General features: G+C 37.1%; 1 protein-coding gene across 1 annotated transcript in view; it reads right to left on the bottom strand.

The window, feature by feature from the left end:
* Positions 1-332: 332 nt before the first annotated feature.
* adgrg2a (adhesion G protein-coupled receptor G2a) overlaps positions 333-13,524 on the bottom strand; it is a 32,099-nt gene continuing 18,907 nt past the window's right edge. The window contains exons 21-35 of the mRNA XM_026180196.1: positions 8,097-13,180; positions 7,894-7,991; positions 7,672-7,799; positions 7,411-7,567; positions 7,128-7,280; positions 6,858-6,980; positions 6,679-6,724; positions 6,490-6,593; positions 6,242-6,366; positions 5,887-6,155; positions 5,679-5,778; positions 3,760-4,046; positions 3,514-3,615; positions 2,622-2,741; positions 333-2,535 (exon numbers count right to left, since the gene is read on the bottom strand). Of these exons, the coding sequence (XP_026035981.1) occupies positions 2,432-2,535; positions 2,622-2,741; positions 3,514-3,615; positions 3,760-4,046; positions 5,679-5,778; positions 5,887-6,155; positions 6,242-6,366; positions 6,490-6,593; positions 6,679-6,724; positions 6,858-6,980; positions 7,128-7,280; positions 7,411-7,567; positions 7,672-7,799; positions 7,894-7,991; positions 8,097-13,180 (7,000 nt within the window). The 3' untranslated portion in view covers positions 333-2,431. The remainder of the gene's footprint in view (positions 2,536-2,621; positions 2,742-3,513; positions 3,616-3,759; positions 4,047-5,678; positions 5,779-5,886; positions 6,156-6,241; positions 6,367-6,489; positions 6,594-6,678; positions 6,725-6,857; positions 6,981-7,127; positions 7,281-7,410; positions 7,568-7,671; positions 7,800-7,893; positions 7,992-8,096; positions 13,181-13,524) is intronic.

Below are 13,524 nucleotides of genomic sequence, written 5' to 3'. Positions count from 1 at the left end.
GAATTTTTGTCATTCAGAAATTGTATTGTTTTATAGTGGTTGTAACAGGATTATAACTGTAATATTATCCTGGTTAAAGCTGGGGGATTTTTATTTCACTTAGAAGCTATAATTAAGATTTGCCTCGGTAATAATAACCTGCCAAATAGCTGTAATAAAACTGCACACTTGCCAACAGGCCATCATCATATCAGAGTTAAAGGTAGTGCAAAGTGATGGGATTATACTGACATCTGGTGGAAGATGGTGGCACTTGAAGAGTTTTTATGGAAAACAAGCTCCCAGAAGATACTTGAATGACTCTTAACACCAACTGATTTTGATTTGTCTTTATTTACATTTAATACTGTCAATGCAAACTCTTCTGCCTGAGGCTGAAGAGCACAAGTGGGTGTATAGAAAACGATACATAAACAGATATGATTTAATGAAATGTACTGAAGCTGAAATTTGCCCATCTATAGAAGTGCTTTAAAATAAAAACTTTATTCTCTGTAGAACATTGTGAGAACACACACCCTATTAGTTTTGACTTTTATTCATTATAGCCAGGGTTCATAAGCCTTAATAAAAGTGCTTTACACCACAATATGCGAATAATTATTGAAACTACGATACTAAGATAGCTTTGTACCATAAGACAAATCTTACCAAGTACCCAAATGGTACCATGACTACATTACCATTAGCAATTACAAATGCCATTAATACAGAAAATATATAAATATAAACGTTTTTATTTATTTAATGATTTATATGTGCACAAATTCATACACATTTTGTTTGGCAATAAAGTATGGCACCTGGCGTGACAGCCTTTTTAGCTTCATTCCATGTGAACCGGAAAGCATTAACTCCTGAGCTCCAATTTGGAGTTTTCTGCATGTGAGGGTTGAACAGAGACAAAAGACATGACATCAAGGATCTTTAAGACCGCAGTGGAGTCACAAAGTCAAAAATGAAAACATAAAAAGGTAAAACAAAGGTGATAAGGTATAATGGCATTGCATAACATGACTGTCAATACCACAAATAAAGACTGTTTAAACTGCATATGCCCTTAAAATTTTGAGTGAACTTAAAATGACTCTAACTAGAAGGCATTTTGAAGAAGCTGGTAAACAAAACATTTGGTTTACAAAAAAACAGTGATTATGATTTCAAGCAGAATTAGGATTGATTGGCATTGGGCATTCAGGATTAAATTTAATTTATGGTATTCATGCTCATCAGTGTAACATCTGTGCCTCCAGCTCTTCATTTTTCTCCCAGCATCTCTCACTCATGGGCTTAACATTAGAGGTCGCCCTGTTCTGAGGTTGGAAATCATGTAAAACTTTTAATAGCTAACTGGTGCCGACCTCTGAGGCTAACCTTGACAGGCTGCAATTGAACTGGCCGCTGGGTGGGCGTGAGATGCTCTGCTGAAGGTTACTCAACACGGTGATGAGAGGGTTGTCTGCTGGGATCATAATTGTAGTTTTTTTTCCCCCTCCTGTTGAAAGGGTTTGATTAAAGATGTAAAGATGTGGAGTAGATGTGAAAGTCTGATGCAAAAAGAGAGAGAGCAGCTGGGCAGGTGACAAGTTGAAGTTAATTTTTTCTTTTTTATTTCATCTTTCATGGCATGCAAATGGCCTTCCAAGGACATTTAGCAAAATGTGTCCTTGTTAAAAAGGACAGGACATAAATCCCATATTTTGATTGTGCTTCAGTTCGCCACATTAAAATATTTCAAATCTTTTTTCTTTTTCATAAAAAGCATGTCTGAACCAAATTTAAAAAAAAACCTCTATAATGTAGTGAATAATACAATATTTAACACAGAACTGCACCCTTAGATAATCTTGCAGATATCAACTTTTATCTGATATGATCAAGCAGTTGAGTTTGGCATGTGCACATTTTGCATCAATCAACCTTGTCTCTGTAGGTAGCTAAATACATCCAAAGTGCCATTTGACACTGCCAGAATAAACTTAGAATTTGGCAAAGGCACTGAAATGTAGAGTTGAGACTGGAAATTCCGTCATTTGTCTGTTCAAGAAATGAATATAGCCTCAAAGAAATAGCCAGATAATAATCTATACAATACTGACAGCATCTGTTCTCGGCTACCAAGTAAATGCAGTTCAATATAATGTTTCAGTTTCAGTAGTACACCTTATCTCTGCTAACAAGACTCTTTCATTATCTATACTATTAGTGTAGAATTGAAAACATTCTCCACTTTTTGATTTCTTCTTCTCTAAAGGTATTTAGACAAAGGTTTCCTTTGTCCCTGATCCTCTTTAGTCCTTCATCGAACCTTCATTTTTTTGGAACATTAAGGCTTTCTTAAGGAAAACTACTCCTCCAATTTGCATCTTGTAAACTCCCAGAGATCATTTCTTGGAATTGGCTGTAATCACAAAAGAAAGCTCAGGTAGAGTCATTTGGTAGTTTTGCCTTGTTTCAGATTTCCTCTGTGAATCTCGTTGAGGACGACATCATTGTTGGAGCTGTCAGATATCCCGCTGTCCGCGAACACAGAGCCTGCAGGCAATGAGAACAATGTGTTATGAAGAATATATTCAAATATGCGATGTTTGAAAAGGACTACCTGCCACCGCATCACATACCACTGCTATTGGTGCCACAACTGACAACAGAGGAGCTTCGAGAAGTGAACTTTGGATCCAAGGTGATTGCACTGGAGCGAGAGATATTCTTCTTGTTTTGTGTGAATGTTCGACTCCAATCTGTAGAATACATGACTGTTTAACCAAAAATAGGCTGAAAATTGACACGTTTGTTTGCTTTCAAACTATCTGCTTTTTTAAAAGGCAGGGTAATACGACAAGATTTCACTTTGATTTTCCTGTCACATTCTTTAAAATCTCTGCCAAATCTCTTGTTAGGTCAAAGCAACCCAGCAACACTTTTAAGCCATTCATATTTATGCTTATCTAAAGGCTTAAATCTAGAACATTAGCACTAATTAGCAGTTATCTATCAGGTATGTAGCTAATATTTAACAAATGTTTTTTGGCTTTAAAGCAGTCAATCCTCAAAAAATCTGAAAGCCTTCCCAGAAAACAAGAAAACAAACCAAGTACTGCGAAGTACTGTAGGAGTGGTCTACTAGTTTTATGTCAATTCTAGAGTTCAGCAGTTGGTGAGAGGCAAGTTCAACCCATTAGTCGGGGCATTAGTTTCAGAAAGATAGAGAATTCAACTGTAATTAGCTGGTTTATGATAAGCAGTAAACTATGTGGATTTAACAAGTTTAGCTTTGGATTTAAACCTGAGCTCTCCTCACACATGGATGTGAATGACATACTACATCCATATATCATATCTTTATTTAGATTACTTTAAGTTTTTATTTAAATGAGTTCTTATTTTGGTGGAAATTAAGAACAAAATTTGAAGACAAAGGTTCTAAAGCAACCACTGTTTACTCTGTTGTAACCAACTGAACTACTATAAAGTGCTTCTAAAGAAATCTTCGGGAACATTTAGTAATTTCACCTGAGTTCTCAGCCAGTCTCAGTTTTCCACAGCAAAGGTAAGTTCTCCACTGCCTGCGGACATTCTCTTTTATGGCGCAGTGGAAAACAAAGACAAAGAAACCTACACAGGAACAGTAAGGAAGTAGCTTATAGTATACATCCATGCATTTTATAGTGTTATTATTGTGTTATTATATATTTGTGTTATTATGATAAAAAATAATCAATCCTATTTAGAAATTCAAGGTGTTTATACATATGTCACCTTGCAGAGAGTTGAATATAGAAAAAAGGTAAACAAAGGGTAAGTAGAGGGGTCCCCATGCAAACAGAGCAAACCCCCAGGTAAGGCCGAGGATGATGACGAGGCCGGTGACACTGCGCAGATCAGTCATAACACTTCTTTTGGGAGACTGGTTGTGGGGGTTCTGCTTCTTGATACGTGAAAGCTGTCCCATAACAACGATGAAGGCCAGCAGGCACAGGATAAAGATCAGGAGGAAATAGGCCACCACACCCACATAGAAGGCTATGTTATTACTCAGCCAGCAGCTACAGAAAGAAAACAAAGGAGAAATGACCAAGGGAACATTTTAGCTTCAAAACAGTGATAACTTGTTTTCTTTCTCTTCACTTAGGTTGCTTCAAAATTATTAGATGCTGTGGCGACACAACTAAAGCAGTGTGATTAATCAAAGGTTAAGTTCTTTGCTAAGGTGGCTGGACCGTCTAATTTGTTGATGTGTATGGCAAAATCCATTTACAGTAGTTGAACAGACCTTTCCCACAGGGATATTTTGACTCCTCACTTGGAAAAATCACTCTAAAATTCATAATGGCTCTGTTTCAATATGTGCATCAGAATCAATAATCCATGCCATAAAGCAGCCTCATGGAATGTGAGAATCCTGGCAGTTGCATAGTGTTTTTAAATCATCATCTCTGATCAGTGTTGGGAGAATCAAGTTAGGACATTTTTCCACAGTTGCCACTCCTGGGAAATACTTTGGTTTAGGAATGGTGACATTAGTTCAACTGGTTATTGCACAGTTTCATACTCAGGAGCTGAAAAATGGAAATGGCTGATTTCCTGACATTGCACTACACTCTTACGGTCCCACCAGAGCATCTCAGTGGGGATGAGGACTGGACTTTCACTGGGCCAGTTCAGCACCTTAATTCTTTCCTTTGCTACTGTTTTTGGGATCTTTGGGATTTTCATCAAGGTTTAGCTGTGGGACTGATGGACACATATTTGCCTTTAGAATACTAGTATGTATAGGTCCTATGGTTTAAAAACAAGCCTAAATCATCAGCCTTTAATCATTGTGCTTGACAGTTTGTATGCAGTGTTTATGCTGATAAACTGTTTTTTGCCAAAAATAGAGCTGTGCATTTTGTCCAAAGATCTCTGCCTTGGTCTCCTCTATCCAAAGGGAATTGTTCTAAAATTATTGTGTTTTTTCAGTTGTAATTTTGCAAATATAAGCCATGCTGCCATGTCCCTTTGAAGAGAACAGGTTTTCTCCTGGCAGCCCTTCCAAATAAGCTATATTTTCTCTGTCTTTTTCTAATTGTACTTTAATGAACCTAAACATTTAATATGTTACCGCTGACTTCTCTATGATTGCTGCTGATGTCTTTTCTGCTTGGCATTATGTTAACACACACCTGAATGCTCCAGAGCAGCAAACTGCCAACACTTGCTGATGATTAGTTAATTCAGTGTATTTTATTAAGAGAACCAGGCTGCTGTTTACCCTCTTAATTCTAATGGAAGCAGTAATGGTATACTTAGTTTTTCACATGGTGCTTGTACATTTTGGCTTATTTCTGGTTAAATAATGCCACTGTGTAAAATCGTGTGGTATTTAAATAGATAACCTTTATTATATTTTTTCAAGAAATATGTTTAACCAACATTATGGGAATGCTGCTTACTCTCAAATGCCGTTTAGGAAAAGCACAGACTGCACTTTCCAAAATGTTATTAACCATTCAAAATATTTTACACTACAAGCCTTATTCATCTCATTTACTATTCACATACACGATCAGAATTCAGTATCTTGCCCAAGTAAGTGTTCTATCTACAGTACTTAGCCATAGCTTCTTGGTGAGTTTAATCAAGAAAATGGATCTAAAGCTTTGACATACAAAACAAAATATTAAAAAATAACTCACAAGTTATCTGAAGTGTCATTTGTGTGTTTTCCATAATTAATCAAACCATAGTTGTTTTTGTCCACGGATATCACAATAATTACAATGACAAGAGGAATACCTGCAAAAAACCCAAGGTTAATCAAAGGAAATTTATGAACATATTTAAAATATTGATATAATGAAAAATTAATAATTGATCATCTAGTAAAAGTTTGAAGATTCCTACCCCAACCCGTCAAAGTGAACTTCAGCATGTACTGGCTCAGGTAGGGTGTAAAAACTCGCACAATGCTGAGATACATATGCAGGGCCTCAAGCCCCGCCCATGTAAATGATGTCAGCAGGAAGTAGTGCAGGAAGAAGGCAGTACAAATACAGAGGCCTGTATTGTTGTGGCTCGCCAGCCAGCTGTCCAGCAGGAACACCAAGTTCAGGAAGAGCAGAGATAAACAGAGTTGGACCAAGATCTTGGCTGGTATATCCCTTAGCAATTTTCTACAAAGACAGAGTTTAATAAAGAACGTTAAGAAATTTATAAGACTAAACAGTAATGATTGATGTGCACCAAAATAGATCCTTACGGAAAAGAAAGATACGTCAGCAATGTGATAGCAAGAAAAATAGCAGAGATTCCACAGCCAATGTAGGTGATGAAAGTAAGAATTTGTGTGTTCTTCTGGTCAGGAAGTTCCTGTCTGGACAAATCCTGCATGGAGAAGTGGCATACACAACAAACAGACAGTGAACACAAACTGAGGCAATTTGTTTCCGTTGCTGGTTGTTATAAATTATACATGAAACAGAAACAGGTGCACAAATTCACACTAACCAGCAGTACTGCAAAGGATGTAAGATGGCTGCAGCTGCAGATTGTATATTCAGGGGTGCTGTTGACCACAAAGCAGCCAACAGAGCTCCAGCCTCCTCCACCACCTGAAAAATAACATCAAGGGCAGGAATATTTACACCTGGGGCTTTCTGGCTCTTCACAGACACTGTTTGAAATGTGCAAACTCACTATTCAGCGTGAAATCCCAAAATGCACATTTGGCTGTGTAGTTTTCCTACAAACCAAAAACAATTTGTTATTACAGTTTATCTTTTTGTGAGCCTATATTGTTTATAATTGCAGTGATATAATGTTATGATCATAAGTGAACAATACAAAACTACTAACGTGCTGCACATGACACTCACATGAACCGGGTTTCTGTTTCGGATGGTGAACTTAATGTTTTCACTCAGGTTGCTAATTGACAGATTAGCCACACTTGAGCCTAGAACTGCGCTGACAAGAGTTTTGTTATCTAATGATGCATCCTGCAAAAATGAAGAAATATACAGAGGTCAGTTACAGGAGAATGAGATTCGCTTTAAATTTAACCCCTTTCATATAGGTCATAATCAATTAGATAAATCAAAACAGAAAATAAATAAATACATTCTGATATGACAGTGAGAAAGCACCTTAAAGAATGAATTTTTTGCATAGAAAGTAAACTGGACGCTGTTGGCCTGCTTCTGCTCTTCAGGGCTGATACCAGATGTGAGGGAGGCAGGCAAGTATACAGACGCCAAAGCAGGCTCTGAGCTTTTCATGGTCCTTTTTGGACCACTGAACTGAAAACACGCAATAAATAAATAATTAAGTGGTAGGTTTGGGTTTAGGTGTGGTTGAGCCCTTAAATATGTTTATTTAAAAAAAGGCTCTCATGTGAGGACCAATGTCTCTTGATGAGCAGATGACTACCTGGACATGATCAGTGTTAAAAACATCAAAAAGGATTGTTGTGAAGTTGCTCCCATTCACTGTTTTCACAGCAACAACTAAGGAACTGGTTGACAGAATTCCATCGCCACCAGTGACAGCCAGTTTAACACCCAGATCATCCACCAAGTGAATCAGCCTGTCACCAAGAAATACAACACAAACATCAGGGGGAAAAAATCACATTTGCATGTGTATATGTTATTTTCTTTGTTTGTTTTAAGACAGACGTGTGTGTTGAACCTGTTTGCAGATTTAGAGAGTGCCTCAGGGTTACTGTCCATCAAGTTACTGACAACTTTGATTACCACTGATGGTGAAACAGAGGGACTGTCCAGATGCTTCTCCAGCGTCTCAACCAACACTGACACCTTAAAATTCCCAAATGAGACATTAAAATAAACAAACACAGTCGTTATCCATTTAAATGTTAGTTGCACAACAGAGCAGCAGAGTGACATTTACTTGAGAGGCGTTGAGCAGAGATATAGCCTGTGTTTGATTCAACAGGTAGACTGCTTCATCAGTTGTTTGTACATCAGTTGTGGAAGTTCCTGTGTTCTCTACAGGAACAAATCATCAAATCAGTAGATCTATTTTTTTGTTCTGTAGCTTAAAACTCGATAGTAATAACTTTTTAAAAAGGTTAAACTGCAGTATCTACATACCAGCCACTGTGGTGGTTGTAGTAGTTTTGGTGAGCGGTGTTGTATAAGTCAAAGAAACCTCAGCAGTTGTGCCATTTAAATCTTGTGGACCATGACCTGTTATAGTAGTTGCAGTGGTTGCGGGTGAGATAATAACAACAGATGCATTTTCTGTTGTTGTTGTCGTTGTTGTCGTTGTTGTCGTTGTTGTCGTTAAACCGGCCTCTGGTCTGTCATCTGTTTGGACGGTGCTAGCAGCTGTGGTGGACATGGTTTCATTTTTGCTTATTGTTGTGACATGAGTCAAACTCACTGTGGTGAAATTTGCAGTCTGGTTCTTCAGTGGAGCTGAAGTAGGTTTAGTACTGTGAGACACTGCAGCAGTTGTGCTTTTCTCTGTGGTTCCAATAATTGCAGTTGTTTTATTTTGAGATAGAATAGTCGGAGTAATGATCACTGGTGTTGTGTAATTGTTAGAGGCTGTAGTTGTGCTCTTTATCATTGTGTAGTTGGGAGATATTGTTGTTGTACTAACTGTTGTGTTACTGGTTGTCGCCACACCATTGTGTAAAGTTGTGCCAGCTGTTGTTACATTGTACATTGCTGTGTAATTGTTGTCAGCTGTGGTTGCAGCATACACAAGGGTGTAATTACTACCAGATCCAGTTGCATTATAAACTATTGTGTAGTTGTTGTTAGTTGCAGTTACATTAAAATTGTTGCCAGATGTAATTGCATTATACACTACTGTGTAATTGATGACAGCTGTGGATGCATTATACATTGCTGTATAATTATTACCAGGTGTAGTTGCTGTGGAACTATTCATAGTTGTAGCTGTACTAAAGTTGCTGGACACTAATGTGGAATTACTGCCAGGTGTAGTTGTGTAATTAAGTGTTGTGTAATTTTGGTTAGTTGTATTTTCATTCAAATTGGTCCCAGATGTAGTGGCATTATGAACTACTGTGTCATTGTTGTTCACTGTGGTTGCATCGTAAACCTTTGTGTAACTGTGCCCACCTGTAGTTGTATAATTATTGCTACCTGAAGTTGTATTTTGTGGGATTATGTAATTGTTACCAGCTGTGGTTGTGCCATCGACTGTTGTATAATTGTTTCTCTCTATAGTAGCACTGTGAACTGTTGTAGAATTATTGTTGGCTGTGGTTGCGTTGTAGCTGTTGCCAGGTTGTCTGTCATTGTTTCTGACCGTAGTTGCATTGTACGCTGTTGTAAAATTATTGCTGGACATAGCTGTATTGTACAATGTTGTAGAATTATTGCTGGCTGTAGTTGTGTTGTAATTGTTTTCTGACATAGCTGAATTGTAGGTTGTTGCGTAAATGTTGCTGGCTGTAGAATTATTGTTGGCTGTAGTTGTATTATAACTGTTGCTAGTTTGTCTGTCATTATTGCCAGAAGTAAATGAATTGTACAGTGATGTATTGTTCAAAGTTGTTAGAAATGGGCTCACTGTTGTGTAATTGTTGTTTGCAGTTGTTGTATTGTAAATATTGCCAGTTTCTATGTAACTGTTACCAGCCGTGGTTTCACTGTACATTGTTGTGTAATTGCTACCATCTATAGTTGCATTATACACTGTACTGTCATTTTTGCTTGTTGTAGTTTGAGTGTATACTGTTGGATAACTGTCGGCAGCTATAGTTGTATTGTATGTTGTGTAATTGTCATCAGTTGTTGTTGCACTGTTGACTGTTGTATAATTGTTTCTGACTGTAGCTGCATTGTGTGCTGTTGTAAGATTATTGCTTGACATATCTGTATTGTACAATGTTGTAGAATTATTGATGGCTGTAGTTGTGTTGTAATTGTTGTCTGACATAGTTGCATTGTACACTGTTGTATAATTGTTGTTGGACACAGCTGTATTATACACTGTTGTAGAAGAAATGTTGGTTGTAGTTGTGTTGTAATTGTTGTCAGTTTCTCTGTCATTGTTGCCAGATGTAATTGAATTGTACACTGTTGTACTGTTCGGAGTTGTTAAAAATGGGCTCACTGTTGTGTAATTGTTGCTGGCTGTTGTTGTATTGTAAATATTGCCAGTTTCTATGTAACTGTTACCAGCTGTGGTTTCACTGTACACTGTTGTGTAATTTCTACCAGCTACAGTTGCATTATACACTGTACTGTCATTTTTGCTTGATGTAGTTTGAGTGTATGCTGTTGGATGACTGTCGGCAGCTATAGTTGTATTGTATGTTGTGTAAGTGTCACCAGTTGTTGTTGCGCTGTTGACTGTCGTATAATTGTTTCTGGCTGTAGTTGCATTGTATGCTGTTGTAAAATTATTGCTCAACATAGCTGTATTGTACAGTGTTGTAGAATTATTGTTGGCTGTAGTTGTATTGTAACTGTTGCCAGTTTGTCTGTCATTATTGCCAGAAGTAATTGAATTGTACAGTGACAGTGTTGTTGCGCTGTTGACTGTTGTATAATTGTTTCTGACTGTAATTGCATTATTGTCAGAAGTAACTGAATTGTACACTGTTGTACTGTTCAGAGTTGTTAGAAATGGGCTCACTGTTGTAGAATTATTGATGGCTGTAGTTGTGTTATAATTGTTGTCCGACATAGCTGAATTGTAAGTTGTTGCGTAAATGTTGCTGGCTGTAGTTGCATTGTGTGCTGTTGTATAATTATTGCTATCTGTAGTTGGTGGTATTTTGTAATTGTTACCAGCTGTGGTTGTGCCATCGACTGTTGTATAATTGTTTCTCTCTGTAGTTGCACTGTGAACTGTTGTAGAATTATTGTTGGCTGTGGCTGTGTTGTAACTGTTTCCAGGTTGTCTGTCATTGGTGCCAGATGTAAATGAATTGTACACTGTTGTATTGTTTAGAGTTGTTAGAAATGGGCTCATTGTTGTGTTATTGTTGTTTGCTGTAGTTGCATTGTATGCTGTTGTAAAATTATTGCTCAACATAGCTGTATTGTACAGTGTTGTAGAATTATTGTTGGCTGTAGTTGTATTGTAACTGTTGCCAGTTTGTCTGTCATTATTGCCAGAAGTAATTGAATTGTACAGTGACGTATTGCTCAAAGTTGTTAGAAATGGGCTCACTGTTGTGTTATTGTTGTTTGCTGTAGTTGTATTGTATGCTGTTGTTGAATTTTTGGCTCTTGTATTTGCACTGAGCACTGTTGTGTAATTGTCTGTAGTGTAATTGTTGCTGGCTGTAGTTGTATTGTAAATATTACCAGTTTCTATGTAACTGTTACCAGCTGTGGTTTCACTGTACACTGTTGTGTAATCGCTACCAGCTACAGTTGCATTATACACTGTACTGTCATTTTTGCTTGTTGTAGTTTGAGTGTATGCTGTTGGATAACTGTCGGCAGCTATAGTTGTATTGTATGTTGTGTAATTGTCACCAGTTGTTGTTGCGCTGTTGACTGTTGTATAATTGTTTCTGACTGTAATTGCATTATTGTCAGAAGTAACTGAATTGTACACTGTTGTACTGTTTAGAGTTGTTAGAAATGGGCTCACTGTTGGGTAATTGTTGTTTGCTGTAGTTGTATTGTATGCTGTTGTTGAATTTTTGGCACTTGTATTTGCACTGTGCACTGTGTAACTGTTATCAGCTGTGGTTTCACTGTACACTGTTGTGTAATTGCTACCAGCTATAGTTGCATTATACGCTGTACTGCCATTTTTGCTTGTTGTAGTTTGATTGTATGCTGTTGAATAACTATCGCCAGCTGTAGTTGTATTGTATGTTGTGTGACTGTCACCTGTTAGGGTTGCGCTATTGACTGTTGTATAATTGTTTCTGGCTGTAGTTGCATTGTACGCTGTTGTAAAATTATTGTTGGACATAGCTGTATTGTACAATGTTGTAGAATTATTGCTGGCTGTGGTTGTGTTGTAATTGTTGTCTGACATAGCTGAATTGTAGGTTGTTGCGTAAATGTTGCTGGCTGTAGTTGCGTTGTAACTGTTGCCAGTTTCTCTGTCACTGGTGCCAGATGTAATTGAATTGTATGGTGTTCTATTGTTCAGAGATGTTAAAAATGGGCTCACTGTTGTGTAATTATTGTTTACTGTAGTTGTATTGTTTGCTTTTGTTACATTTTCTCTGTAACTGTAACCAGCTGTAGTTTCACTGTACACTGTTGTAGAATTATTTTTAGCTGTAGTTGTATTGTAATTATTACCTGATACAACTGAATTGTAGGCTGTTGTGTTAATGTTGCTGGTTTCAGTTTTATTGTAAGCAACTGCATTTGAAATGTACATTGTAGTACTGCTAACTGAACTTTCTGAACTATTATATACTGCCTTGTTTTTGCTTTCTGTGGTTACATTATACACATTGTTTAGAGTCCCTGTTGTGTCATTACTGTCAGATGCTGTTACATTGCTAACAAATGTGTGTTTGCCAGTGGGAGTAAATGCTCCAGTTGTGGTTACATTGTACACTGTTGTGCCACTGGGAGATGGTGTAACCGTTGCAAGACCTGGAGATGTTACATTGTCAGTGGGAAATGGTGTAACTGCAACTACATTGTTCTTTGTTGTATAATCTTTGGCATATGCTGTGGCTGTAGTTACATTGTATATTGTTGTAAGATCTGGAGATGTTGCTGTTGTAGTTGCTTTGTGTACAGTTTGATTAGGAGATGGTGTAGATGCATTTGTTATTTTAGAGAGTGTAGTACTCTTAAGCACTGAATCAGGCATAACAGTTGTGGTGTTGTGTACTGCTATGAAAGTGCTGGTTATGGTGTTGGTTAGTTGGGTTTCATTAGGTAAAGTATTTTGCACTGTTGTTTTATTAACCACAGTTGAAGGAACTATTTGTGAGCTATTCTGAAGAATAGGTTGTGCTAATGGGGACTTTGCACTGGCAGTTGTTTGAAAAAATGTTGTGTTTTCTTTTTTTTGCACTGTATTTTCAATTGTTGCATAAACATCTCCACTTGTATTGGTCAACGATTTGGTGGTATCAGTCAAAGATTGCATAGCTGCAGTAATGCCGTTGGCCAGAGTTGAAAGTTCTGTTGTGGTTGGAACAGCTGAAGTGTCTGAAGGGCAGCTGTCAGTCAGAAGAACAGCAAGTGTCTCACTTGCTTCACTGTGGAAAAAAAATATGATAAATAGGTTAGAAATTACATCCTATTAGAGTCTACTGGACATAAAACATATCTCCTCTAACAGATTGTATACAATTTTGGGAAAAATGAACAACTTTCACAATATAGTAAGTGACATCAACATATGTATAAAAACACTTTCTTAAACAGAGCTCTTCTGTCTTAAACAAAAAATAAATAAATAAAAAATAATAAAAAATAATAGTAGATAGGAAAGTAATCTAATATTGAAGGAGAGTAATAAAAATAATTCAGCAAAACTTGTAAATGAAGAATGACAAAATAAAAAACTCATGTAAAAGTGTAAATGATGTTGAAACAAAAA

This window comes from Astatotilapia calliptera, chromosome 9 (assembly GCF_900246225.1).
Source record: "Astatotilapia calliptera chromosome 9, fAstCal1.2, whole genome shotgun sequence".
NCBI lineage: Eukaryota > Metazoa > Chordata > Actinopteri > Cichliformes > Cichlidae > Astatotilapia > Astatotilapia calliptera.
The sequence above is the reverse complement of the archived record's forward strand: the minus strand, read 5'-3'. Positions and strand labels throughout refer to the sequence as shown.